Source organism: Marmota monax, unplaced genomic scaffold, assembly GCF_021218885.2.
Source record: "Marmota monax isolate L192 unplaced genomic scaffold, Marmota_monax_Labrador192_F-V1.1 WCK01_AAM20220418_F8-fsc00171, whole genome shotgun sequence".
Lineage (NCBI taxonomy): Eukaryota > Metazoa > Chordata > Mammalia > Rodentia > Sciuridae > Marmota > Marmota monax.
Window position 1 is genome coordinate 3,193,779 of NW_026694658.1, and position 27,158 is coordinate 3,220,936.

A 27,158-nucleotide genomic window follows, 5' to 3' on the forward strand; every position below is an offset into this window, starting at 1 on the left:
GTCTGTAAAAACCAAGATCTTAGACAAATATAGTAAACAGAACTAGCCATCTCTTTCTTGTTGAAGAAAAATCCTTCTACAGGATACCATGATGGTCTCATTAATATACTTAATAACTCATCTTTAAAAAGCCATTGGCTACATTTTTGTATTGTATCAACATATGCCCTAATTGTTCTTGGTCTCACTGGGGTGCCTCCTTCCTCTAACAATTTCTCTTGCTCGGAGGCAAACAACTTCAAACCTTGAGTCAACCATTTTCCCCAGTTTGCCTGAGAAAGTTCTAGGAACAGGCAACTTGAAATAAAAACAAAATAAATCAAAACGAGAACACATTGTTTTTTGAATTGGTCACCCATTCTTACAAGAAAGAGAAGAAGAGAGAGAACTCAAATTACAAACATACAGGATGAAAGAGGCAATATCACAACAGACACTTCAGAAATACAGATGATAATCAAAAATTATTTTCAATCCTTATACTCCAATAAATTAGAAGATAGTGAAGGCATAGATAAATTTCTGAAGTCATATGATCTGCCCAGATTGAGTCAGGAGGATATAGACAACCTAAACAGACCAATATCAATTGAGGAAATAGAAGAAACCATCAAAAGACTACCAACTAAGAAAAGCCCAGGACCGGATGGGTATACAGCAGAGTTTTACAAAACCTTTAAAGAGGAACTAATACCAATACTTTTCAAGCTACTTCGGGAAATAGAAAAAGAGGGAGAACTTCCAAATTCATTCTACGAGGCCAACATCACCCTGATACCTAAACCAGACAAAGACACTTCAAAGAAAGAAAACTACAGACCAATATCTCTAATGAACCTAGATGCAAAAATCCTCAATAAAATTCTGGCCACTCGGATACAAAAACTTATCAAAAAAATTGTGCACCATGATCAAGTAGGATTCATCCCTGGGATGCAAGGCTGGTTCAATATACGGAAATCAATAAATGTTATTCACCACATCAATAGACTTAAAAATAAGAATCATATGATCATCTCGATAGATGCGGAAAAAGCATTTGACAAAGTACAGCATCCCTTTTTGTTCAAAACTCTAGAAAAACTAGGGATAACAGGAACATACCTCAATATTGTAAAAGCAATCTATGCTAAGCCTCAGGCTAGCATCATTCTGAATGGAGAAAAATTGAAGGCATTCCCTCTAAAATCTGGAACAAGACAGGGATGCCCTCTCTCACCACTTCTGTTCAACATAGTTCTCGAAACACTGGCCAGAGCAATTAGACAGACGAAAGAAATTAAAGGCATCAAAATAGGAAAAGAAGAACTTAAATTATCACTATTTGCAGATGACATGATTCTATACCTAGCAGACCCAAAAGGGTCTACAAAGAAACTATTAGAGCTAATAAATGAATTCAGCAAAGTGGCAGGATATAAAATCAACACGCATAAATCAAAGGCATTCCTGTATATCAGCGACAAATCCTCTGAAATGGAAATGAGGACAACCACTCCATTCACAATATCTTCAAAAAAAATAAAATACTTGGGAATCAACCTAACAAAAGAGGTGAAAGACTTATACAATGAAAACTACAGAACCCTAAAGAGAGAAATAGAAGAAGATCTTAGAAGATGGAAAAATATACCCTGTTCATGGATAGGCAGAACTAACATCATCAAAATGGCGATATTACCAAAAGTTCTCTATAGGTTTAATGCAATGCCAATCAAAATCCCAACGGCATTTCTTGTAGAAATAGAGAAAGCAATCATGAAATTCATATGGAAAAACAAAAGACCCAGAATAGCAAAAACAATGCTAAGCAGGAAGTGTGAATCAGGCGGTATAGCGATACCAGACTTCAAACTATACTACAGAGCAATAGTAACAAAAACAGCATGGTACTGGTACCAAAACAGGCAGGTTGACCAATGGTACAGAATAGAGGACACAGAAACCAATCCACAAAACTACAACTACCTTATATTTGATAAAGGGGCTAAAAGCATGCAATGGAGGAAGGATAGCATCTTCAACAAATGGTGCTGGGAAAACTGGAAATCCATATGCAACAAAATGAAACTGAATCCCTTTCTCTCGCCATGCACAAAAGTTAATTCAAAATGGATCAAGGAGCTTGATATCAAATCAGAGACACGCCGTCTGATAGAAGAAAAAGTTGGCTACGATCTACATACTGTGGGGTCGGGCTCCAAATTCCTCAATAGGACACCCATAGCACAAAAGTTAATAACTAGAATCAACAAATGGGACTTACTCAAACTAAAAAGTTTTTTCTCAGCAAAAGATACAATAAGAGAGGTAAATAGAGAGCCTACATCCTGGGAACAAATCTTTACTCCTCACACTTCAGATAGAGCCCTAATATCCAGAGTATACAAAGAACTCAAAAAATTAGACAATAAGAGAACAAACAACCCAATCAACAAATGGGCCAAGGACCTGAACAGACACTTCTCAGAGGAGGACATACAATCAATCAACAAGTACATGAAAAAATGCTCACCATCTCTAGCAGTCAGAGAAATGCAAATCAAAACCACCCTAAGATACCATCTCACTCCAGTTAGATTGGCAGCCATTATGAAGTCAAACAACAACAAGTGCTGGCGAGGATGTGGGGAAAAGGGTACACTTGTACATTGCTGGTGGGACTGCAAATTGGTGCAGCCAATTTGGAAAGCAGTATGGAGATTTCTTCGAAAGCTGGGAATGGAGCCACCATTTGACCCAGCTATTCCCCTTCTCGGTCTATTCCCTAAAGACCTAAAAAGAGCATGCTACAGGGACACTGCTACATCGATGTTCATAGCAGCACAATTCACAATAGCTAGACTGTGGAACCAACCTAGATGCCCTTCAATGGATGAATGGATAAAAAAAATGTGGCATTTATACACAATGGAGTATTACTCTGCATTAAAAAATGACAAAATCATAGAATTTACAGGGAAATGGATGGCATTAGAGCAGACTATGCTAAGTGAAGCTAGCCAATCCCTAAAAAACAAATGCCAAATGTCTTCTTTGATATAAGGAGAGTAACTAAGAACAGAGTAGGGTCGAAGAGCATGAGAAGAAGATTAACATTAAACAGGGATGAGAGGTGGGAGGGAAAGGGAGAGAGAAGGGAAAATGCATGGAAATGGAAGGAGACCCTCAGAGTTATACAAAAGTACATACAAGAGGAAGTGAGGGGAAGGGGAAAAATAATATAAGGGGGACAAACGAATCTCAGTAGAGGGAGCAGAGAGAGAAGAGGGGAGGGGAGGGGAGGGGAGGGGGGATAGTAGAGGATAGGAAAGGCAGCAGAATACAACAGACACTAGTATGGCAATATGTAAATCAATGGATGTGTAACTGATGTGATTCTGCAATCTGTATATGGGGTAAAAATGGGAGCTCATAACCCACTTGAATCAAATTGTGAAATATGATATATCAAGAACTATGTAATGTTTTGAACAGCCAACAATAAAAAATTTTAAAAAAATAAATAAATAAAAAAATAAAAAAAAAGAAATGATGGTGGAATGTGGACATTATTAACCAAAGCACATGAATGAAGTCACGAAATGGTGTGAATATACTTTGTATACAACCAGAGATATGAAAAATTGTGCTCTATATGTGTAATAAGAATTGTAATGCATTCTGCTATTATATATAATAAAAAATTAATTAAAAATACTCAAAAAGGCATGAGTTCATCTATTAAAACTAAATTTCAAATCTTTACCAACTGTTATAAAGATTACATCAATGTCTATCATACCTCTGGTTTGATGTTACAAAATTATTCGGAATCAGAAATATACTAACTTAATTATGACATTAATATATAAAAGAATAAGCATAATCATGAATTAGTTATAGTTATTAAATAAGCTCACATTAAAACAAGTACAAGTTTCATAATTTATACTAGTCAGGACGGTAACATCCAACATAAAGGTAGACTAGAATACATTCAGTCCAATTTCTGACTGCTCTACCTTCTAAAAATTAAAAAGAATCTGCTTAGGGCACAACTTTTAGGAATAAAATCAGCAGCTTCCATTTGAGTTCAAACAGTATTAAACATAAGTACTAAACATTATTACATCTATGTAAATCGTAACTGCCTAGATCTATAAATCCTTCTAACATGAGTTTTAAAACACTAATCAAATCTGGAGGCACTGACAATTAACTATTAAAAGAAAATGTAAACTGAAAGTAGTTTCTCTGTGTAAAGCTGATTCCTCTTCTAGCAATATTAAAAATAGGATATTTACTTTAACCCAATCATACAATTTCATTTTCATGACTATTTACCTTTGGTGCATTTGCAGCCACCTTTGCAGCCTCTGAGTAATTTCCCTGGGCAAAAAGAGCATTAAATTTCCGAGCAAAGAGTTCTTCAGCACCTGCTAAATTGTTACGTACAGCCATCCTCAAAGCCAAATCAGGATTTTGTAGGACATTGGTGATGTAAGGAATTATGTTTTCTTCTTCCACACACACCGACAGAACCTGCAATTCAATGAAAATGACTCTGAAGAAGCCTTGAATATAAATAAAACCTGGGGCTCACTGGGAGGAAATTTAAAGTATATTCCTTTTAATTTTATGTTTAAAATTTTTTTCCAGTAATTTTTTAAATTATATTTTCATATCTAGCAGCCAAATTATACTCAATGGTTGGAAGAGCACAAGAGAAGGAATCACGGATTCCTTAAGCACCTAACATAATGTAAGACACATAGTAGTATCACAATAAATACAACGTCAGTAAATGTAATTTCTAATTGCTTCTGTCCTAACAACAGTATACTCATCCTTGATCTTCCTTAAAACTCCACTGCCACAGAAATGCTGACTACCCTACTTGCCCCCAAAGCTAAATTATTGTCAATTGCCCTAGAGAAAGAGAGTCCTTTCCTGCCCATTCATCCTACTTCCCAATGCAGAGCTGGTTACACACACACACACACACACCCCAGTTTATAAACTACTCATACTATCCCTAAAAGTTCTTCTCAAACTATTACACTGATTATCTATTTCTCAGGCAGTAGTCCACATGAGGAAAGGAGCTTGTCTTTGGTTAACCATATTACTAACAATAGGCAGTATTCAGCACAAGCACATCTTTATATCTGTTGAATAAATGAAAACGGGAAATTTCTTTCCCAAGAAGTCAAAAATATTTAAGAATTCAGTAAACTAGATAAATGGTTAATAGTCTTCTCTGTTTCACTATTCCTTTGAAGAAAAATGAAGACATTTTCACCTCTGAGATTCTTTCATTTCCATAGGTCAGAACTCCATCCTTCAAACCTAGGCTATCCTGTATCTGCAACATGTCAATCTATTCTATATTAAAACATACTGTTAAAAGGAAAGTAATTAAGGAGGTTTGGAGGTATAACTTAGAGGTAGAGATGCAAAGCACTGGAAAGGTTCTAGTTTCAATCCCCAGCACCAAAAAAAGAAAAAAAAAAAAAAAAAAAAAAGAACAAATTCAGTTCAACTCTATGTACTTCATGCTTTCTACTGATCACTACCTTAGTCTTCACCAAACATCAAATCCACAATTTCACCTCTATTATTCTTCAAGACTGTTTTAGAAAATTTCTAGAAACTAGTTGTTCTATTGTCATGTATAACTAATTAGAACAAATAAATAAATGAAAAAAACCAATGAGGTACCATTTCATGTCATTATAATGAAAAGTCTGACAACATCAATACTTATTAAATATTGGCAAGGAGGGGAAAAGAAAGCTAATGATAATGCATTATTTTATTTATTGCTTAAGTTTCAAAGTTTCCTTACCTGCCCCTTTCTGTTTACTCCAATTATTCCAGCTGTAGCTTCATGAGGTGCAGTAACAAAGATTGTTTCTCCACTGATTCTATTCATGTAGATACAGGTACCAGTCTCAAGATCATAGAGGTGGATATAACCATACTTAGTAATCAAGAATACAACATCATGCTTTTCACTGATCTGTAAAAAGAAAATCAACCCTTTAGTAAAATAATGAATTTAACAAAAAAAAATGTTTAGTACAATTCCATTTTGGAGATGTTTTGGAGAGGCTTATATGAAAAATGAAAAGGTAATATTTAAGGTTTCCCTAAATTTTATAGCACATTTAAATGTTGGATATCCCAAGCTCTTACATAAAACATATGAACAAGTATAAAATCTATAAGACAAAAAAAGAAGACAATTCTGATAACCTGACTTAATACATATTACATGGAAAAGTTATTTTGTTTTTTATTAAACAAAGTTCACTAATAAACTTTATTTTAGAATAAAGCATCACATACATTGCATCAACTGTGAAATGATATTTGAAACAATTTCTTGTAAGAGGGGAGATTTTAAAAGCCCATTTGTTTTGCATTAAGATACCTGCATTGCAACAGGAAAGTCATTTTGTGCTTCTGGAGGAAAGAAAACATCTACTGCCTTCTTTGGAAAGGGTTGGTTCCCTGTAGGCGGTGTGCCAACTTCAATGATATGTAACTGATCAAAAGAAAATGAAATTCATGTAAATCTTTAAGCTGTTGATCATAGCAGACTTGAAGCCCCAACCTGGAAACAACCAAAATTTCCTATAATAGGTGAACTGTGAGACATCCATACCATGGGATACTCCTCCATAGGAAAAGGACACAAAATTCTCACAGACACTATGCCTAGGGTGTGAATGGCTGGGTGGGGAGCCTATCAAATGCTGTATGATTCCTTTTACATAACATTCTTGAAGTAACAAAACTATAGATGGAGAATGAATTAAAGTTGCCATGAGTTAGCAATGGTGGGAGAAGGGGGACTATAAAGTCATGAGGAAAATCTTCACAGTGATAGAATATTTATGTATCTACGTATCTTGAATTTACTTTTGAGGAAATGACAGAGACCGGTAGAATTCCTATTTTGTTTTAACTGTACTACAGTCTTGCAACATGTAACTCTATTAGAAGAAATTGGGAAAAGGGCAAAGGGGATCTCTCTACACTGTCTTTGCAGCTCCCTTTGAATCTATATTATTTCAAAGTAAACACTTTGAATATATGAAATAATCCCACCTCAATCTCCTTGAAATAAAGGGCACAGAATGGTAATACATTACATACAAACACACTTTCTCATGATTTTCAATTATAATTTAGTATCTCCAAACAGAAATCTAATTTATTAATTTACTGCTGTGTACCTATTCTAACACAGGAGAGTAATATATACCTAAGCTGTCTCTCTTCATATACATCCTATAGAAGTAGATAAAACATTTTGGTTTAAAATGCAGGATCCTATACATCAAGAGAAAGAAAACAATGTCAACAGGATACTATTTTATGTTTTTCTTAATATACTAACAAAAAACAATTCAGTTTCCAAGATATGCCACATGAAAGTTATAAGTTCTCATCTTTCATTAGGATGACTAGCCAAATTGAAAAACTAGTGTCTCTCTTCAAATCATGGCAGAGCCAGTAATGGTGGCACACAACCGTGATCCCTGCAACTCGGCAGGCTGAGGTTGTTTGAGGACAGCCTCAGCAGCTTAGCAAGACCCTATCTCAAAATAAAAATTAAAGAGGACTGGGGTATAGCTCAGTGGTAAAGCACCCCTGGGTTCAATCCCCAATACACTCCTCTTAAGAAGTCTTAGCAGACTCCTAATATAGAACAGGTAGAAAGTAAACAGGCTCAAGAAATAGGTTTTCAGACATTCTTAAAATGATAACTGAAACTTTTCAGTACTAGTTTTCAAAAAAATGCCCTACCCTTCTATCCTAAGGACGATAACTAGTTTCTAAACCTATTTTGTCTTCTGGTTTAAATTCCATCAATTCTTATCTGAATATCAGTGTTTTCTATCCTTATTATATTGAGGTAGGATTACTCCTCAATTCAGAAATTTTAGGCAGAATTATACCTCTCTCATTGCATATGTTTCCTCCCTAATTGAGAGACTGTAGATGATCATATTTTAAGCAATCTCTATCTTAATTCTTTAAAAAAATCAGGGAAAAAGACCTATGTTCTAACAAAGTTAAAGGTAATTTATGGTTTGCCAAGAATCTACACAATCTTCTTGATTGGCTACAGAAAGGACAGTGAATAGTGCCAGCCTTCCTTTGCAGAATTACCCAAAACTTTTGTTCCACTCTTCTCAGAGCTAAGAGGCAGACAAGTTACTTTGCTTACACTGGAATTCAAAGAGGGAGTTCAGGACATGAAGTTATTAAGACTTTAGAACTGCTGCTCTGGCAAAGGAAATGGCAGGCAAACTGATTCTCCAGGGATCCAGCAGTGAAGGCATAGTAAAAACAGAAGTGTTAAAAGTTCTGTGGCACAATTTTTGGTTGGAACCTTGACTGCTGTCCATTCTCCCTTATTTCTCCTCATTTTTCAAACTTGGTTGTACAGGCATCCTTGCTACCATCAAGTATCCAATATCCTTTTACTAAATTTTCAGCTGTCAATAAGACCTGTTTCTGCTTTCTATAACTTAAGAATTCAAACAAAGTACTTCCATTTGTCCAGGTGATTCTAATACATAGCCCAGGTTGATAATCTCTAACTTAAGGCAATGTTACTCAAAACATGGTCCACATTCCATCTATAAAGTCACATAGGGTATTTTAAAAGGCTGATCATGGGTACAACTTAAGGAATCAGACTCTGATTTAAAAAACATGAATATTTTAGCAACCCTAATGAGTCTATGCAGAGTAAAGTCAACAAACACTAATGTAAGGCCTTTCATATAAAAGAAACCAAAATAAAGCATGAGAACAGCTGACAGAAAAAAAACTGTGAAGAATATTATTTTAGAAAAATATCACTAGATAAAGTATTTGAATACACTAAGTCACCACAAATCTGAACATTAATAACAGATTAACAAGAAAGGGATATGATTATTTTGAATTTAGAGGACTAATCAATTAGTAGCAGGAAGACTCACTAAAATAATCAGCAAAGACAAATCTTGCCAGGTGCAGTGGCATATGTCTGTAATCCCAGCGGCTTGGGTGGCTGAGGCAGGAGGATCTCGAGTTCAAAGCCAGCCTCAGCAATTTAGCAAGGCACAAAGCAACTTAGCAAGACCCTGTCTCTAAATAAAATATATATATGCATGTCTGTATGTATGACATATATATATATATTATATATATATATATGAGCTGGGGATGTAGTTCAGTGGTTATGCACCCTTGGGTTCAACCCCCACCCTCCACCCCCCAAAAAAAACAACAAATCTTACCTTCCCTCCAGCTTGACCTCGTACTGCAAAACAAAATAAAGTTGACTCTTCTGCATTTCCTTCCATTTTAAACTGTGCAAAGCTAGCTGCATGTCCTTCAATGGGCTGAGATACTTTCCTGTCTACAGAATACAGCTGCATAGCTCCCACCACACGATTTTGCTATAAAAGACCAAAGAAAATAAAGTATGGGGACCCAATGAATCAGTAAGTTCCAGATTCATCAACAAGTGAAATAATTAAATACTTAAATTATCTTCAGCAGAATTTATAATTCATTATTAGTCTTTGAATGTAGATTTAACATATCTTAACTTGAAATTCAGCTCAGAGCCAGGTGGTGGTGGCATGTGTGCCTGTAATCTCAGAGACTCAGAAGGTTAAGGCAGAAGGATCACAAGTTCAAGGCCAGCCACAATAACTTGGCAAGGCCCTAAGCAACTTAGCAAAACCCTATCTCAAAATGAAAAATAAAAAGGGCTAGGAATGTACCTCAGAAATTAAGTGTCCCTGGGTTCAATGCCCAGTATGACACAAAACAAAAAGCTCCAGCTCTGAATATTACCTTATTAAAGCTTAACATGTTTAAAATATGACTTATATTTTACCATGATTTATACTCTTAATGCAAAAGATATTTAAAAATTAATTCTGCAGAAGAGTATATATTCACTCTATAGTAAGTTCCAAGCCATGCTAACTGAAGTCAATTTCTATTTAATCTTCAAGTAAGAGCTAAAACAATAAGAGCTCTGAAATTCTGTCAGCATAAAGGAATTAAGCCATCAACCTCTATTTGCAATAAAAAAGAAAAAAAAATCGAGAAGAAAGTCTTCAGTCAAATTTAACAGGACTAAGTAGAAAAGACCTACTTCAAAATAAATTTCATCTGACAAAATAGTTCTCTATAAATCTTTTGTTTATCAAAAACTAGAAAAATGTTACCTGTGCAGATATGCCAGTTAGAAGTAACCACTTCTGCTTTGCATCTGTGCGATAATTGATAATCTGGCATCCTGCAAGGCTAGAATGGCGATCAAACATTTTCACTGGTTGAGATTCTCCTTCCATACTCCAATGATAAACTGCATTATCCGTAACAAGAGCAACCGTATTCAAAGAAATCCATTTCCAAAAGGTGACATCATCGGTCATGGTATGGGCCTTCATTTTACTTTTCATTTCAATGTTAAATATCTGAAGAGTTTTCCCAGCTAAACACAGAAAAAAAAATTATGAATCATTTAAAAAAAATAACATTCAAGATAAATTATACCTAGCTTCACTAGCTCTGTAATTTCCAAAGTGGTTCTATAATAAGACTAATGACCAATTACAGAAGTCATATTTATAGAACAATGACCTTTAAAGATAATAGCTGAGATTAAGCAAACAATCTACAGCTACTTCTCAAGCAAAAACTATATTACCTCTAATAAAACACTATTTAAACAGAAAGCATGACTTCCACAGGATTCTAAATCCCAACTAAAACCAATTCTAAAAAAACAGCTTTCAAAACAATGATGGAAAACAAAAGTTGTAACCTTCATACTTGTAATTAAGTATGTTTTACAGATACTAAGATAATTGTATGTATAATAGACAAAGCAAATCTAACAAACACAAAGAGAAAAATGTCTACTTTTAAAAATGCAGTCATCTCTCATCCAACTATATTTTAAGGAAACTGATTTTTGAAAAGAGCATCTACTTCAAAATTCTGCCTTGTTACCACATAAGAGAATTGCATGCTACATTTAATTGAAGATACAAAGGGAAGGTAAAGGTGCTGGAGAAAAGGAGAGGGAAACAAAAAGAGGACAAGTTTCAGGTTCTGTTAATATACTGGAGGTAAGAACAAAGTTCAAGCTTCATCCAGTTAAGACAGCAAGCATTTAGTTAAAGGAGGAGGATGAAATTTGCCTTGAGTATTAAAAAGTCCACTGAGTCAGAAGCAAGGGCTTATCATTGTAATCCAAAAATCTATTACAGCCCAGAACTGATTTAATTGAAATTAATGGAGGTCAAAGCCATAGCTATCACTACACTATCCAGATTCATCCTTAGAGACCAAGGAAAACTCCATTCCTGAGCCACAGAGAATCTGGCTTCTAAAGGACAAAAAACTGTAACACAAGGAGGGAGGTGGATGGTGGGAAAGGGACAAAGCGTAATAGCTTTGTACCACAACTTTTCTTACTACATATGAAAAAAAACTTCTATAAGACAAAGTATATTATTCCCATCCCACATAAGATGTAAATTACAATCAGACTTGAAAAATTGTGAGAGTTATAGTCCTGTTTATAAAAAGAAACCATGAGGATTAAAACTGGCTTCAGAGAGCAACAGTATTTTGTAATGATTTACTTTCTTTTGCTGCCTTCCCCAGCCCCCACATTATTAGACTTTTGTTTTTACATGATAGGGGTTGAAATATATGTAAGTGGGATGATTTTGGAAGGGGGCAAAGGATGACAGCTCAACTCCATAATGCGGACAAACAGGCACAAAGCTATAATATATTTCACAATGCTTTAAAAATCTTTTGAATTTATTCTTTTTATGGAACAGGACAATAACTAATACAATCTAATTTAAAATAACTCACCATCTGCACACATAAGAAAGCATTAAGAAATGTGATAAGATAACAGTAACATTAAAAATAGAAAAGAACTGAAAAAAATTTAAACAATGGCCTTGTAAAATAGTTTTGAGAGCTGCTAGCACTTTAAATTCTTTAAGGAGACTGAAGGGAGTCCAGTACCTTAAAGTGTAAAATATAGCATTTTGTTTCTATTAAAAAGTGATAACTGTCACAAAACTTCTGGTACCAGGTGAAAGCTGAACCATCTTTCCTTAAGATGAGATCAACTCTTGCCTTAGATACACATGGTTACTTATTAGTTTGAATATGCTCATTTGAACACTCTCACTACCCATTCACCTCAAAACTGTATTACAGGTTGAGCATCCTAATCTGAGAATCTAAAATGCTCCAACATCTGAAATTTTTTGAGCATAATGAAGCTCAGAAAGTTTTGGATTTTGATGCATTTCTGATTTTGGATTTAGGATTAGGAATGCTTAACCAGTAAAGTATATGAACATATTCCAAAATTCAAAAAACTCAAAAAATGTTGGTCCTGAGCATTTCAGATAAGAGATACTTAAACTGTATATTTAGTAACACAGGTTAAGTCATAAAGAAAAGTTTGGATAAAAAGTTCAACACCTCTAAGCTAGGCACAATAGCACATGCCTGAAATCCCAGTGACTTGGAAGGTAGAGGAAAAAGCAAGACCAGTTTCAACAACTAAGCGAGGCCCTAAGCCTTGAGACTTTGTCTCAAAATAAAAATAAAAGGTCTGGGAATGTGGCTCAATGGTTGAATTCTTCCTACTATCAAAGAGAAAAACAACAAAGCAAAAAAACTGGCAATGAAAAGCCTTTTCAGGAGTCAATTTAATTGTTCTTAACCTAGCTTTCTTTATTTTTTAAATTGATTTTATTTTTTTAAATATACGACAGAGAATGTATTACAATTCTTATTACACATATAGAGCACAATTTTTCATATATCTTTGTATAAAGTATGTTCATGTCAATGACCTAACTTTCTTTAAAACTTCTATTATAAAGGGTCAGGTACATTCTCATTTTAAAATTCAAAGGAAAAAGATTAATCATAACAGAGGCTCCCAGATAGTCAAAACTACTGAACTCTGTTTAGAATGATAGGTTATACATTTCCTTTTTGTAACAACTAAAATTAGTCTGAATGATCTCAAATTCTGGATTTCTAAATTTTAATATTTACCTATATACACACACTTAACAATCAGTGTAAATTCAAACCATGTTTATAACTTAATTATCTAAATGAAACAAAACTCTGAAACATAAAAATGAAAAAACAAGCGGATTATCATAATAAATTTTGAAATGTTTAGCTCCTAATACAGTAAAGGATATTTTACTTAGAATATATTACTAATTTATTTCCTCTAAAGAGATATTTTTTGCAGTTTTATATATCATAAAACTTAAGTATATTTAAGACTTAAAATCATTCCAAATTGATCTATTCTAAAACATTTCATAGAAATATCACAAGTAAAAACCATGAAAGTGAAGTTCAGTATTAGCCTTAACTTTGTATATCTTTTTATTTAATTCAATACACCTAAAAAAAAACCCAATTATTGTACTGCATAAAATATATATAGGAAGAGTTTTAAGAAAAAAGTTCACAATCTTTTATACCTTTCAATGCAATTACTTTGCTAGCTGGATTCATGATGGCACTGTCTGCTGAAATCGGTCTTCGAATTGGATTACTTGGGTCATTCATATCAATGATTACCACCTGAGCCTGCTCGCCTACTTTTTCTCTAATGCAGATGAATTTATCTGACTCCATAGTCAGGGTACTGAAGCCAATATTTGCTGGGTTGATACCAAGGTTCTGGAGCTAGAAAAAAACCACGTTACCAAACTAGTTAGAAAAAATGACATTCACATATTGTTATCATTATAAACCGTCACTTATCCATTAATGCAAGGTGACAACTTCATTAAAGTGAGGTAATTAATAGACAAATAATGGACCTTTACATCTTCCCATAAACATGGCATTCAATTGTTTCATTATAACTTCATGGTTATACACAAAGGTAGAACAAATAGAGATGATTTTAAAAGAAAGCTCTAAGATTTGTGGCTCAAGGAATTTTAAGTTATCATGTTTCTTTGAACTACTGAACTCTTTTTCCCAGTACCAGGGATTGAAACCACAGGTGCTTAACCACTGAATCACATTCAGTTGCTTAGGGTCTCTCTATATTGCTGAGTCTAGCTTTGAACTTGCAATCCTCCTGCATCAGCCCCCCAAAGTGCTGCAATTATAAGTGTGTCATCATGCCCAGGAGAACCTATCTTCTCTTAATTTCCTGAACATTTAGTACAGTTACTTATTCACCTGCATTAGGCTTCAGGTATCTGTAAATAAAGTTATAGAATAGTGAAAGATTTAGAATGTTACACAGTTCTTGATCTAGAGGAACTTGGATTACCAAGAGTAGACAAATACACCAAGTTACAATACTGTGCAAAAGTGCCAAAACAAAGATAACAAGGGATGCTCTTTTGAAAAAAGCCCCATAGCTTAAGGTAATGTCTTCAAGGAAGACACAGAAGAAAATTAAAGAGAATTCTCAAAAGAAGAAGCATGTGCTAAGGCACAGAGATACTAGTGTCTAAGGGGGTTATATGTACTTTTGCCACAACAAGAGCGTAAACTATGAAAGGACTGAGGCAAATAAAGAGACAAGAGCTAGACTGACAAACTAAAAGTACCTCAGTAAGAATCCTGAATTTGTTCTGTGGGCAGAGGGAGCTACTTAATGAAAGGACTGAGGCAAATAAAGAGACAAGAGCTAGACTGACAAACTAAAAGTATCTCAGTAAGAATCCTGCATTTGTTCTGTGGGCAGAGGGAGCTACTTAATGGTTTTAACAAGAAAAAATAAGGGAATTATATTTACTTTATATACTCAAAAGGCACTAAATATCTAAAAATAGCAGGTCTTTGAAAACCAACTAAGTGTGTAAGAACTTAAGTTCACTTATTACTGGAAGGTATCTCTACCAGAGTGGGTCATTAATATGCGAGGTGATTAAATGTGGTATGGACAAATTAAGTCCCACTGAAAGAGGGTACCTGAAGTCTTTATTTTTATTATCCATGGCCATACTTCCTTCCTCCATTGGGTAATAAATTCACATGGCACAAAATACAAAAAGGAAAAAAGAAAAAGCACACATACAAAAAAAAAAAAAAATCAAATCTTTGCACCATCTTTGTCCCTCAGTAATAGTTTCCCTCCCTAGAGATCACCTCTAGACTGACTGAGCCAAGGTTAACTGTACTTTGTCTAATTCTTTTGACAAACTCTTCTGCTATTACTGCTGAAAAATAACCAGGCCAGGATCGATCTGAATAAGATACAGCTTAAGCCTGAGAGGCTATGATTTACTTTCACTTACCTCTTAGACCTCAATGACTATAGGCCTAAGCAGTTATAAAGTGTAGTTACTCAATCACTTAATACCAGGGGCAAGGAGTCAAACAACTGTCTAATCATTAATACAAAGATGGTAATAAAGGAGAATATTAACCAGTTTTACAAGCTTAAGTATATGCTACAATGCAAGCTAACTATAAGCTGAAATGGATCATTTATAATGAATTGTTACAATAAAACATTATGAATTAATTTTCACTTACTCCTGACTTAAAATTTTATGTTTACTCTTAGCACCAGAACTAATAGAGAAAGATAAATGTAAATGGTTCCCGAAACATATAAAGAGATAGCCAGTGGGCTTTAGGGAGGCCTATCATAAACCAAGCTGTCAGAATAATTTCAGGGTAGGTATATACCTGAATTTTTCAGAGTAGAGGGTTCTTAGACTCTTGAAGGTTTAATGGAAATAGTTACCTTTCCAATAATCAGAGAAAACATTGCAGTGGCTCAGAGTTCATAGAGCAATATCCCTAAAAGCAACAAGTTATCTTTTCAACTACTCTTGAGAACTGTATGTTTTAAAGTCTCTACCAAACTTACACCTACTACAATTCTGAGTTTCAGCTTCAATACTTAAGTCCTATAATGTTCAAAAAGACAAGAGGAAAAGCAGTGTTAATCAAAAACCAAAATTAAATTCAAAGTACAAATGCAAACCACAGATACTATTAATTATACTCAAAAATGATTCTTACAATGGGTTCCTCCCCACCCGCAACTTCAGAGGCAGACTCAAGGCAAATCTAAGAAACCATTACTAAAAAGCCAGTGAAGAGAAAAAGAAAGTTGAGCATCCTGTTTCCAATTCTCTGCTACATTCCCAGTTAAAACAAACAAAAAAACCCCAAAAAACAAATACAGTAGAAAAATATGTGGTAAAAGCATTGACCTTCAATCTCAGATGTTCTCCTTGCAGAAAAAGCAAAGATTTGATTTTATAATAAGTAGGACTGCCTGTAATTCTGCAATCTATATATTCCTTTCTCATTAAAAACATTCTACCAAGAGAATTATGGAAATGTAATTTTTTGTCTTCTCCATTAAGAATGTAATAGTACTATTCAAAACACCCCTATGTGAAATAGACAAATATACTTTATTGTAAAAAAACTCAACACTAAACAAGAGCTAAGTGGCAAACTCTAAACAATACTAAATGTTTAAACATATTAAAAAGCATATGTAAATGATGGCCATCTACACAACTAAACAGGAAACTGCTCCTTCCTAAAAAGCCTTTCACTGTTGTTAGGAAAGGAAATGAGAGGAACTTCAAATTCCTATCAGTTAAAAGGAAGTTACATTTTTCCACCTCTTCAAATAAGGTTGGTAAGATCTTTTTCCCTTATTGGTATTAATTTTGAGACAGAATGCACAGAGTATTCACCCATTCTCCCCATATTTCAATGTGATATATTCAAAACAGAAACATGCCAAAACAAGAGTAATAGGACAAGCCATCATCCTTAATCACAATTCTGGCTAAGGTATACCCTCAGAGTTGGATCATATAAAAAGGTTATACTAAATAACTATGTCTAGTAATATCTGTAGAGATTAAAACTTTTTAAAAAGTGCAACATAATACTTTTAAACAGGTTTGGTATTCCAAACAGCCTATACTAACCATGAAGATCTTTTAGTCTATTATAAAAAGTTGTCACAGAACATGAATTATACCACAGAAACTAATTACAGAACGTGGAACAAACCACGTTTTGAAATTTTGAGGGCAATTTGTATGTCACAAATTTGTAGCTATCTTCCAGAAACCATACAATATCCAAACTACAGTCACTTTTTTTATCCTCTCAATTGGGAAAAATGTTACTACTATGGAAGCTGGAGATATTCTATTTTGAGATATGCTTGGAAATTTCTACAATAAAGCTTTTTAAACTTCAAAGAACTTTTATTTTGCTGTCCTGAGAATATGGAGTCAATAAACCTGAATTCAAGAAAACAAATTGCTTTTTTAAAGTTACCACATGCATATGGTAAGATATTCAAACTATATGAGTTTAGTACTATGAAAAGCCATCCAACCCCATCTTTCCAGTAATATTTCTCTCTCCATCAAGCAATTAGAGACAAACATATCAATGGTATCCTCTAATACATAAAAAGTATGTATTTCCATCCTCCCCTTTTCAAGAAACATTAATATTACAATGTACAAAAGGATAATGCTTCTCAACAGCTTCTTTTTATGAAGAAGCACATAAACCTTATAACATAATTTGGCTTCCATACTAGATTTTGGTCTGAAAGTAGCATTACTTTAGGACTTGACAGCATAAACCTAGCTTCCAAAAGGTTAAGTAAATAGATTTATTGTTAATCAGCTAAAACTCTGGAGTACCCTGGAGTTACATGTTACACATCATACAAAAATGTTACCTTTTCCCTCTCCTCTCCTTCCCTCCACAATTTGGATTAACATGCAAGGAAAGAAAGGGGTTGCAATATACTACATTCCTGATTAAAGTTCAAGTGACATCTAGAATTAATTGCTTTTATAGATTCCTCATAAGAAACAAAATGTTTGGATATGGTCCCTGTTTTGTCAGTAAAATGACCATGGACAAATCAATATGTCTATGCATCTGTTTCCTCATCCAAAATATCTGGGTGACAATACCTATTCTCAAAAGTTGTGAGGATTTAATGTGAAATGCTAAGAACAGTGCCTGACATACTTTTAGGGCTTCAACAGATATTGAACATTAGGACCTACACATATCAGTACTTTTAGACTAGCTCAAGGTTAGCCTTTTTTTTTTTTTGCATTTCCATTTCATTATCTGCTTAATTCAGCTGTCTACAAGGTTGGTTAAAATTCTGGGTGGGAACTGCTTTTAATTACTGATAATATAAGATTAGTGGTCTCTAGGAATTTAACTTACTCAACACACTGAAATGCTGTTTTGGAGAGTTGCAGAGAAAATTACACTTTAAGACTTCCAATTCTATTCTTTATTTAAATTGTGAGACCAGAATCTTCAAATCTATGCACCATTTTCATGCTAAGTAACCCTATTTTAATTCTTATTTTTAGAAAGGCATCATAGAACAGTATTGCTAAAACTTTCTTACAAACTTGGAAAATATGTCTCCAAAAACCTATGCTGGAAGAAGAAGCTAATGAAAACAAATAGGATAAGGTCAGTATCATCAAAATTTCTCTTTACCATAAAGAGCTCAAGACCAAGAAACAGAAGGCAAAATAGAATACAGGCACAGTATCTCTATTCTCAATGTACAAAAGAGCTGAAGACTTCTGTTCAATACCCCACAGTGGTACATGTCTATAAGCTCAGCAACTCCAGAGGCTGAGGCAGAAGGATCATAAGTTCAAAGTCAGCCTGGGCAACTTAAGTGAGATCCTGTCCCAAAATGAAAAATAAAAAAGCCTGAGGTGGTAGAGCGGGGAGATTCACACTATACCATTCCAAAAACCAAACTTTGCTAATGTTTCCCAATTTTCCCATGCCTAACAATTCCAAGTTACCTCAGTCAACTAAACTATAGGCTTCTGAAAATAACTTTCTTAAAGAATGAAATCCTCCACTCATACTGTTATGTATATCTAAAAAGAACAAATAAAAAGGATGAAATTTTCTACCAACACTGATCATTAACATGCCTTTCTAAAATTATAGTCCAGAATCATCTTACACAGAAAGACATCATTCCTTTACAGAATCTATACCCTAAACTAATTTTAGGACAATTATAAATTAAAAGAGACAAAATCTATAAGTCTCCAATAACAGAAAGAAAAAAGTGGTGAGAAGGAAAAGTTGTTCCATAAAGAAGAAAGTCAACTTAAAAGTAGTGAAACACTGATGCAATTTTTTTAAAGAGGGGGGGGAGGGAGGGAGGAGAGAGGAGAGAGAGAGAGAGAAGAAGAAGAAGAAGAAGAAGAAGAAGAAGAAGAAGAAGAAGAAGAAGAAGAAGAGAGGAGAGAGAGAGAGAGAGAGAGAGAATATTTATTTTTTAGTTTTCAGCAGACACAACATCTTTGTTTGTACGTGGTGCTGAGGATTGAACCCGGGCCGCACGCATGCCAGGCGAGCGCTATCGCTTGAGCTACATCCCCAGCCCCTGATGCAATTTTTAAGAAGTCATTATCTGGCAATCAGAATTGTTTCAAGAAAAAATCATCAATGGAATAAAACTAATGGATGAAATTTTGAGTAACAGATACTTACACAGTCAAGGTATCTCCACTCACCCCCTGCCCCAAGATACTTATTACAAAGGGAAAAGAAAATTTGTGGTGGAGAAATTTCTCAATGAAAGTGATCAAAGTTTTATAACCACTAGCAATGACTCAAATTGACAGCCTGCGCTTCTCAACACAATGCATTAAAAAGAACACAATATCACTTTTGTGGTATCCATCCTGACAAAATTATATAACAAGAATCTAATCACAATGTTCTAGTAGACAAGCCCAAATTGAGGGACCTTTCACTGAAGAAGTGATTAATATTTTCCAAAAAAATATTTACTGTCACATTTACAGCAAACAGAAAAGGGAAAGTGTCCATTCTTGCTTGAGGAGGAATAAAGTCATGCCTCAATGCTGAATGAAAAGTTAAAGTGATATGGCACACATCAAGTACACACATCAGTGTGGGAGCACAGAACTGCTCTACACTGTAGGGATTTTTGTCCTGTCCATAATCTAGCACTCGAGACTATAGTATGGTGATACATACTAGTTTGCTTTCTTCATGTGTTCCTAAAGAATGGGAAAACTCTGATATGCCAGAGAATAAGGAAACCCAGGGGTGCTGAGTCAGTATGTATTAGAATACCTTAGTGATCAAACTATGAAAATACTGTTAAAAGACCAAATGGGCCATAAATATAGTGTGGCTTTATATGGTTTTGTCTTATGCTAGCATTTTTTTGCCCAACTTCCTTTTTTTTCCTCTTAGGACAGCGGGGCAGGGGGGTATTGTATATTAACCCAGAGATGTTTTTACCACTGAGCTACATGCCCAGGCCTTTTCATTTTTTTGAGACAGGGTCTTGATAAAATTGCCCAGGCTGGCCTCAAACTTGGGATACACCTGCCTCAGTTTCCCTAGAAGCTGGGATTATAGGTGTGTACCACCATGTCTAACTTTTTGCCCTTCTTAATGTATACAATTGGATTAAATACCTTTCAATTATCAATTCTCTAAAGACACCTTTCCATTCACAAAAAGGCTCTACCTCAATCAAAAACAACTGTATTTCTACCTATAAATACTACATAATTGAAGGAGTGATAGATTTGCTCTCAGCTTACTAATTTCCTCTAGCAGTTCTTACATCTGACTAAACAAAAATAAATTCATCAGAAACTGGCTTCTCTGCAAGTTTACAAGTTTGCCTCCTAATGAATGACTAATACACTTGGAAAAGAGCTCATTTACCAGCTCTACTGACTGAAAATTAAAATACATTCAATTTGTGTTTGTGACAGCATTACTAAGAACTTATATTCCACATTTAGTGCTTGGCTTTATACTTTCCAGAGTCTTCCTTCTAGTTTCATCCAAATAATAAAAATATAAGGAAGTCTTTATAAGCTACTGAATTTCAGATGAAGCTATTCTGCAAGTGTTCTAGGCATGGTTCTGTTTCAGTTATCTTTTCTGTGACTCTTGTATCAAAAGAACTCAATAGGTGTTACCAATACAGTGAATGGTCAACAATTTTATCTCCCAATACAGGAATTTAAAAGTATGTGCTTCAAGATTTGTTTTAAGTTCCTATCCCAAGTATTTAATTCAGCAAAACCTCTTTTTAAAAAAATATTTATTATTTTTTAGTTGTAGTTATACACAATACCTTTACTTTTATTTATTTATTTTTATATGGTGCTGAGGATCGAACCCAGGGCCTCACATGTGCTGGGCAAGCACTCTACCGCTGAGCTACAACCCCAGCCCCTCAGCAAAATGTCTTTTAAAAACTCCAAAACGGAGTGAGGAATGGTGGCACACACGTGTAATCCCAGTAGCAACTTGGGAGGCTGAGGCAGGATTTCAAGTTCAAGACCAACCTCAGCAACTTAGTGAAAATGAAAACCAAAATGGACTGAGGATATAGCTTGGTGGTAAAATGCCCACGTTCAATCCCCAGCACCAAATAAGTAAATAAATAAATCTGCTACCTTTACTGGTATCAATCATAATGTACGTGTGTATGAGGGAGAGGGGCAGTGGTGGTGGTACAGGCCTGGAATCTCAGCAACTCAGGAGGCTGTCAGGGAGATCAGAAGTTTGAAGTCAGCAAGTGCAATTCAGTGAGACCTTGTCTCAAAATAAAAAAATAAAAAGAGTTGGGGACATTAGCTAAGTGGTAGAGTACCTCCTGGGTTCAATTCCTAGAACTTTAAAAGAATGAAAGAAAAAAAGCTGGAGTTACTTTATTAAGCCCTTCCTGGAAACTTAGCACAGTGTCAAGTAAAAACTGCAGTTACTGTATTCTACAGGAAACAAGAAAAATGCTGAGAATGCAGCATTCCTTCAGTTCTTCCATCAACAGGATACCAGCCATTGTTTTTTGTGGGCACCACAGATTTCACATAAAAAATAAACATGTCTTTAATCTTTGCTGACCTCACACTTAAACATATAGATTTGTTTCTTCTCCTTGTTAGCCCTTGAAGGAATCACTGTCTCTAAAGAGAATTTCTGACTGTCACTCTCTCCAAACTGTAAGCAATCCCTTCAGAAAGAAATCACAGCCAGAGACATGGATTCCAAGACTGTTAGCTTTGATAAACTACCAGGAGACTCAAACACCTAAAAAATTTTTCCTACTCATAACCTACTATTGACTGGAAATTTTTAAAACTTTAAATTTTACATCTTTTTTCTTTTAAACACAAGAACTAGACAAAATGTTAGATCAATTTTGAACACGATCTAGGGAAATACACGCAAGTTTTTATGCCCCAAATCTCTAGAGATGTGTGTGACTTTCCAAGATTATGCCTTTTTTCGTATAAACACCGTTCAGGGGACACAAAACCATCAAATGCTACTACCAGAGTTGCAATCAATTATATATTGGTGGTAGGGAGCAGAATGTAGCAAAAAAGGAAAAAAAAGAAAGAAAGAAAGAAAAAAGGCTTACTTCAGTGGTTCCAGATTATAATACTTAGTGCTAATTTAACATAAAGACCCTCAAAGGATGATCTGAATCTCCTGGGGCAGACACCAAGGGCTTGGTTTCCTGGTAGGAGTAACTAAAATATCTGTCCAGTTTCCTCTTAGTTATAGCTTAAAGGTCCTAAAGAAACTTCATTCTATGACACAACTTCCCAAGATGTACTTTTTTTTTTTTTTTTTTAGAGAGAGAGAGAATATGAATATCTTTTTTGTAGATGGACTCAACACAATGCCTTTATTTTTATGTAGTGCTGAGAATCGAACCCGGGTCCCGCCCATGCTAGACGAGAGCTCTATGGCTGAACCACAAATCCCAACACAAGATGTACTTTTTTAAAATTTATTTTTTTTTAGTTGTTGATGGACCTTTATTTTATTTATTTGTATGTGGTGCCGAGAATCGAACCTAGTGCCTCACACATGTTAGGCAAGCACTCTACCACTGAGCCACAACCCCAGACCCCAACTGTACTTTAAGTGACAGCCTAGTGTTACATTAAGTTCATCTCTATCACTGGTGCACACAATCATGCATTTTCTACCTATACTGACAGACTTCCTACGAAATTAGATAGTGTACTACTGTATCACTCATTTTTCTAGTTGGGTTACTCATTTAAAGCATTATCATCCTTCCAGCTGCCACTAGTTACAAGATCAGAACCATCTTATTTTACAATTGACTTACTGAAATATGTTCTTGCGAACTTAAATGCCACAAATTTCAAGTTCAAATAAATGAAATAATTAACACTGAGCATGAAGAGGTATTGGCTATCTCAAAACCACTTAATATTAACAATTCAGGGAGTCCGAATAAACATTAAAATTATTAGATTATGATTTGTCTTCAATTAACACTGTTAAGCATCTAGTATTTGGCAACTTAAAATTGCAACTTTGTCATTACTACTGATAAAAAAATCTATAGGGAAAAAAATAGGTTTTAGGTTCAAAGGATCCTAGAGTGTTCAAACTGTGGCTCATGTCCTCTAAAAAAATGAGAAAAAACATCTCATTTCAAAATCATGTAGACACCTGCTTCACTCTAAAATTTCGTGTTGTAAAAAGACGACCACCTTGATTTTTTTCAGTCAGGGAAAGGGTATGCCCTGGATGTCTGATAGGGAGCAAAATATATCCAAAATTCATGGTACTAAAATTTAATTTAACAATTTAATTCATGGCACTAAAATTTTCCCGAGTCTGTCCCTTTTAATTTTCCTTCCTTCCTATCAATACAGTTTTCTTCCACTGTCTGAAAATTGCTTCCATTCCAATTATTTTGGTTTCTTTAATTCTTAAATTTGTAACATATTCTATCACATCCTCTCTTTCATTTAACTCTGGGATTTACCACTGGATTCAAAATCTAAAAAACGAAGTCTTCAAATCATCTAAATCATCTTTCCATGTTGCTCAATGAAGAAACAATTCCACTCTTAATTGCCATCAGGATTTTTTTTTTTTTTTTTGTGCTTTCTATTATTGCAATCCATTAACTCTACAGTTATTTTTGTTTCTATCATATTGCATTAATACTAAAGGCCACAGAGATATATTACATATGCTTAAAGTGCTATAATATGGATAGTACTAACAGCCACAGATATTTCTATCATATCATATACCCAGCAACTAATTCCTCTCCCTCACACAGATCCAAAATACCCAATAACAAGGATTCAACCAAGAACTTACACAGAAAGGCCTGGGATGTAGTTAAGTGATAGAGCACTTGTCTAGCATAAACCAGGCCCTGAATTCAGTCTCAACACCAAAAGCAAAAACAAACAAAAATATAGCACAGAAATAATCACAGTAGCACTATTCACAAAAGCTAAAAAGCAGAAACAACTCAAATATCCATCAACTGATGAAAGGAAAGAAAAAAGAAAATGTGATCTATCCATTCAATGGAGTATTATTAAGCTAAAGGAACAACATATCAAGATGTGCTGTACACTGGATCAACCTCAATTATGCTTAGTGAAAAAAGTTAGAAACAAAAAGTCAAACATTGTGTAATTCCATTTATGTAAAATATTCAGAATTTGTATATCAGTTAAGGATACAGAAGGATGAAAAGACTGCCAAAGGGTAAGGTGTTTCCTTTCCAGACTATGAAAATGCTCTGGAACTAGGTAAAGGTGATAGTGGTACATTGTAAATGTACTAAATAATACTAAATTGTTGTTCACTTTAAAGTGGGAGTGAATTTTGCTGAATATAGTGGCACAGGCCTATAATCCCAGCAATTTGGAGGCAGAAGCTGGAGGATCAAGACCTTGTCTCAAAATAAATATTACAAAGGGCTGGGAATGTGACTCATTGATAAAGTACCCTTGGGTTCAAGCCCAATATCAATAAATAAATAAGGTTAACTTTTTTTTTTAATGAATTTTATCTCAATTAAAAAGACTTTTGGGGTTCTAAGTCAGAGGTAGAGTTATTGCTTAGCATGGGGGAGGCCCTGGGTTTGACCGCCAGCATTAAAAAAGAGGGGAAAAGAGGGGCTTTTGGATCCTTTAAACTACAAATGGTTAGGGTAATCACTAAGTCTATTTCATGATAAGCTAATTTATAACTCAAGTAATCAGCTGACTTGGTTTATATAAACAATTAAAATTACAAAATTAATAACCACTTTCTTGTTTCAGAAACCATTTTATTCAAACTCCTTGCTGTGGGATTTGATGAATCCCCCCAAAATTCATATGCTAATAGTATTTGGAGGTCTTCAAAAGGCAACAATAATTAAATGAGTTCATGAGCGTAGGGTCCCCATGATGGCATTAGTGGCTTTATAAGAGAGAGAGACCACAATTAGCTCAATTGTTCTATTTTGCCATGTGATGCCCTATACCATGATATGATGCATCTAGAAGATCCTTACCAGATACAGAGTAAATGACTACATGGTCTTGTAACTTTCCAGCCTCCACAAACAGAAGCCAAATAACTTCTAGTCTTTATTACCCAGTCTCAAATATTTAGTTACAGCAAGAGAAAATGAATAAAGACTCTCTACATATGCATTTTTTATATCAGTGTCTTCATTAGTAGTAGAATGTCACCTCCATTCCAAAGTGCTTTTTAAAAAACTCATTTTGGTGTAATCATGGGAATTTTATAATAAGCATCAAATTTGCAATTAGGAGAGCGTTTTTCCCACTCATCTTTTGATATAAACTATGATTTCCAGAAATATACCCTAAAAGATGCTTTCCAAGAAATATGTAAGATGTTTGTGACATCCAACAGTTGCAAATGTGAGACCATATGCAGAGGAAGAAATTATTAGATCTGTTTAGTTCATAAGAATGGATGATTATGGGCTGGGGTTGTGGCTCAGCGGTAGAGTGCTTGCCTTGTACATGTGAGACCCTGGGTTTGATCCTCAGCACCACATTAAAAAAAAATAATAATAACCAAAATAAAAAGATTACAGGCCTGTAATCCCAGAAATTTGGAGGCAGAAGTATAACTAAAAAATACTAAAAAAAAAAGAATGGATGATTGGGTGTTCATGCTGTGTGTGAGATGTGCCTCCCTCTAAACCTTGTTACAATGTCAGTACATTACACAGGTGATGTGAAAAAATAAAGACAGTTCAATATGGCTAAATCTAGAATAATACAGAGTGCAGGAAGACATATGCAAAGTCAGCTGTTTGCTAAGCTAAGCATACATGAACTGTCTTTGGCTTTACTCTACTTCCGTGGTTTCCTCAGATGAGCAGCTGATCAGCTGATCAGAAATAAATGAAAGCAACTCTTAACCAGCTCCTATTTTTTCATTTGTTATGATTCCCAGTTTCAAGAGACAACTGTCACCAAAAACTGCAATTACTTGGGACCCCCAGTGTACTCCAGGAATGTTCTAGATGCAGAAAATGAGAAAGAGGAAAGAATCTGGTGTAACTCCAAGAATATGACTTCAATAACTGGATAGACTTTAATTTTGGTTTTTCCTTTAGCATGGAATCTATGTTCATGGAGCGGATAAAAGAAGACTCCCCAAGGGCTGGGGTTGTGGCTCAGTGGTAGAGTGCTCACCTAGCATGCTTGAGGCACTGTGTTCAATCCTCAGCACCACATAAATGTAGAATAAAGATATTGTGTCCAATTAAAACTAAAAGATAAATATTAAAAAAAAAAAAAGAAGACTCCCTTAAGATGGAGGGGATGAACCAATACTTAAGTTTCTGTATGAACTAAATATTATGCTATAAACACAAACCTATACTAATAACACAACTACCAAGAAGTACTATTTTAATAAATGAAAAAGTTAAAACAAGCTAAAAACTTGACATAATCAAATAAAGTCCAATTTAAACACCTGACACATTTTCCAGAATTGCACACTGCACGGATTTTTTAAATGTGATGAAATGTGGTTTTAATGAACTTGCTTCCTATTCTTTCAGAAACCATCTTTAAAATCTTCTTTATTCACACTTTAAAGACAAGTCTTTATTTACCTAATTATTCAGAAGAGGAAGTACTAATATTATTGGAAGTCTGCCTCCAAGCACAACCATCCAACTTTGCAACCATTTCCCCCTCTAGCACCATGGTACTCAAACTGGGCAA

The 27,158-nt window shown here is 34.7% G+C and overlaps 1 protein-coding gene and 1 non-coding gene across 3 annotated transcripts in view; one reads left to right on the plus strand and one right to left on the minus strand.

Moving 5' to 3' along the window:
* The window catches only part of Cltc (clathrin heavy chain), a 69,491-nt gene that overhangs the window by 34,554 nt on the left and 7,779 nt on the right, over positions 1–27,158 (minus strand). For both annotated transcript variants that reach the window (XM_046423171.2, XM_046423172.2), the window contains exons 2-7: positions 13,560–13,767; positions 10,233–10,501; positions 9,288–9,449; positions 6,419–6,532; positions 5,831–6,004; positions 4,327–4,524 (exon numbers count right to left, since the gene is read on the minus strand). In XM_046423171.2, coding sequence (XP_046279127.1) covers positions 4,327–4,524; positions 5,831–6,004; positions 6,419–6,532; positions 9,288–9,449; positions 10,233–10,501; positions 13,560–13,767 — 1,125 coding nt within the window. The remainder of the gene's footprint in view (positions 1–4,326; positions 4,525–5,830; positions 6,005–6,418; positions 6,533–9,287; positions 9,450–10,232; positions 10,502–13,559; positions 13,768–27,158) is intronic.
* Positions 26,055–26,155, plus strand: LOC124078467 (small nucleolar RNA U13). The gene has a single exon (XR_006846905.1). It is a non-coding gene; the product is annotated as a small nucleolar RNA U13 (small nucleolar RNA).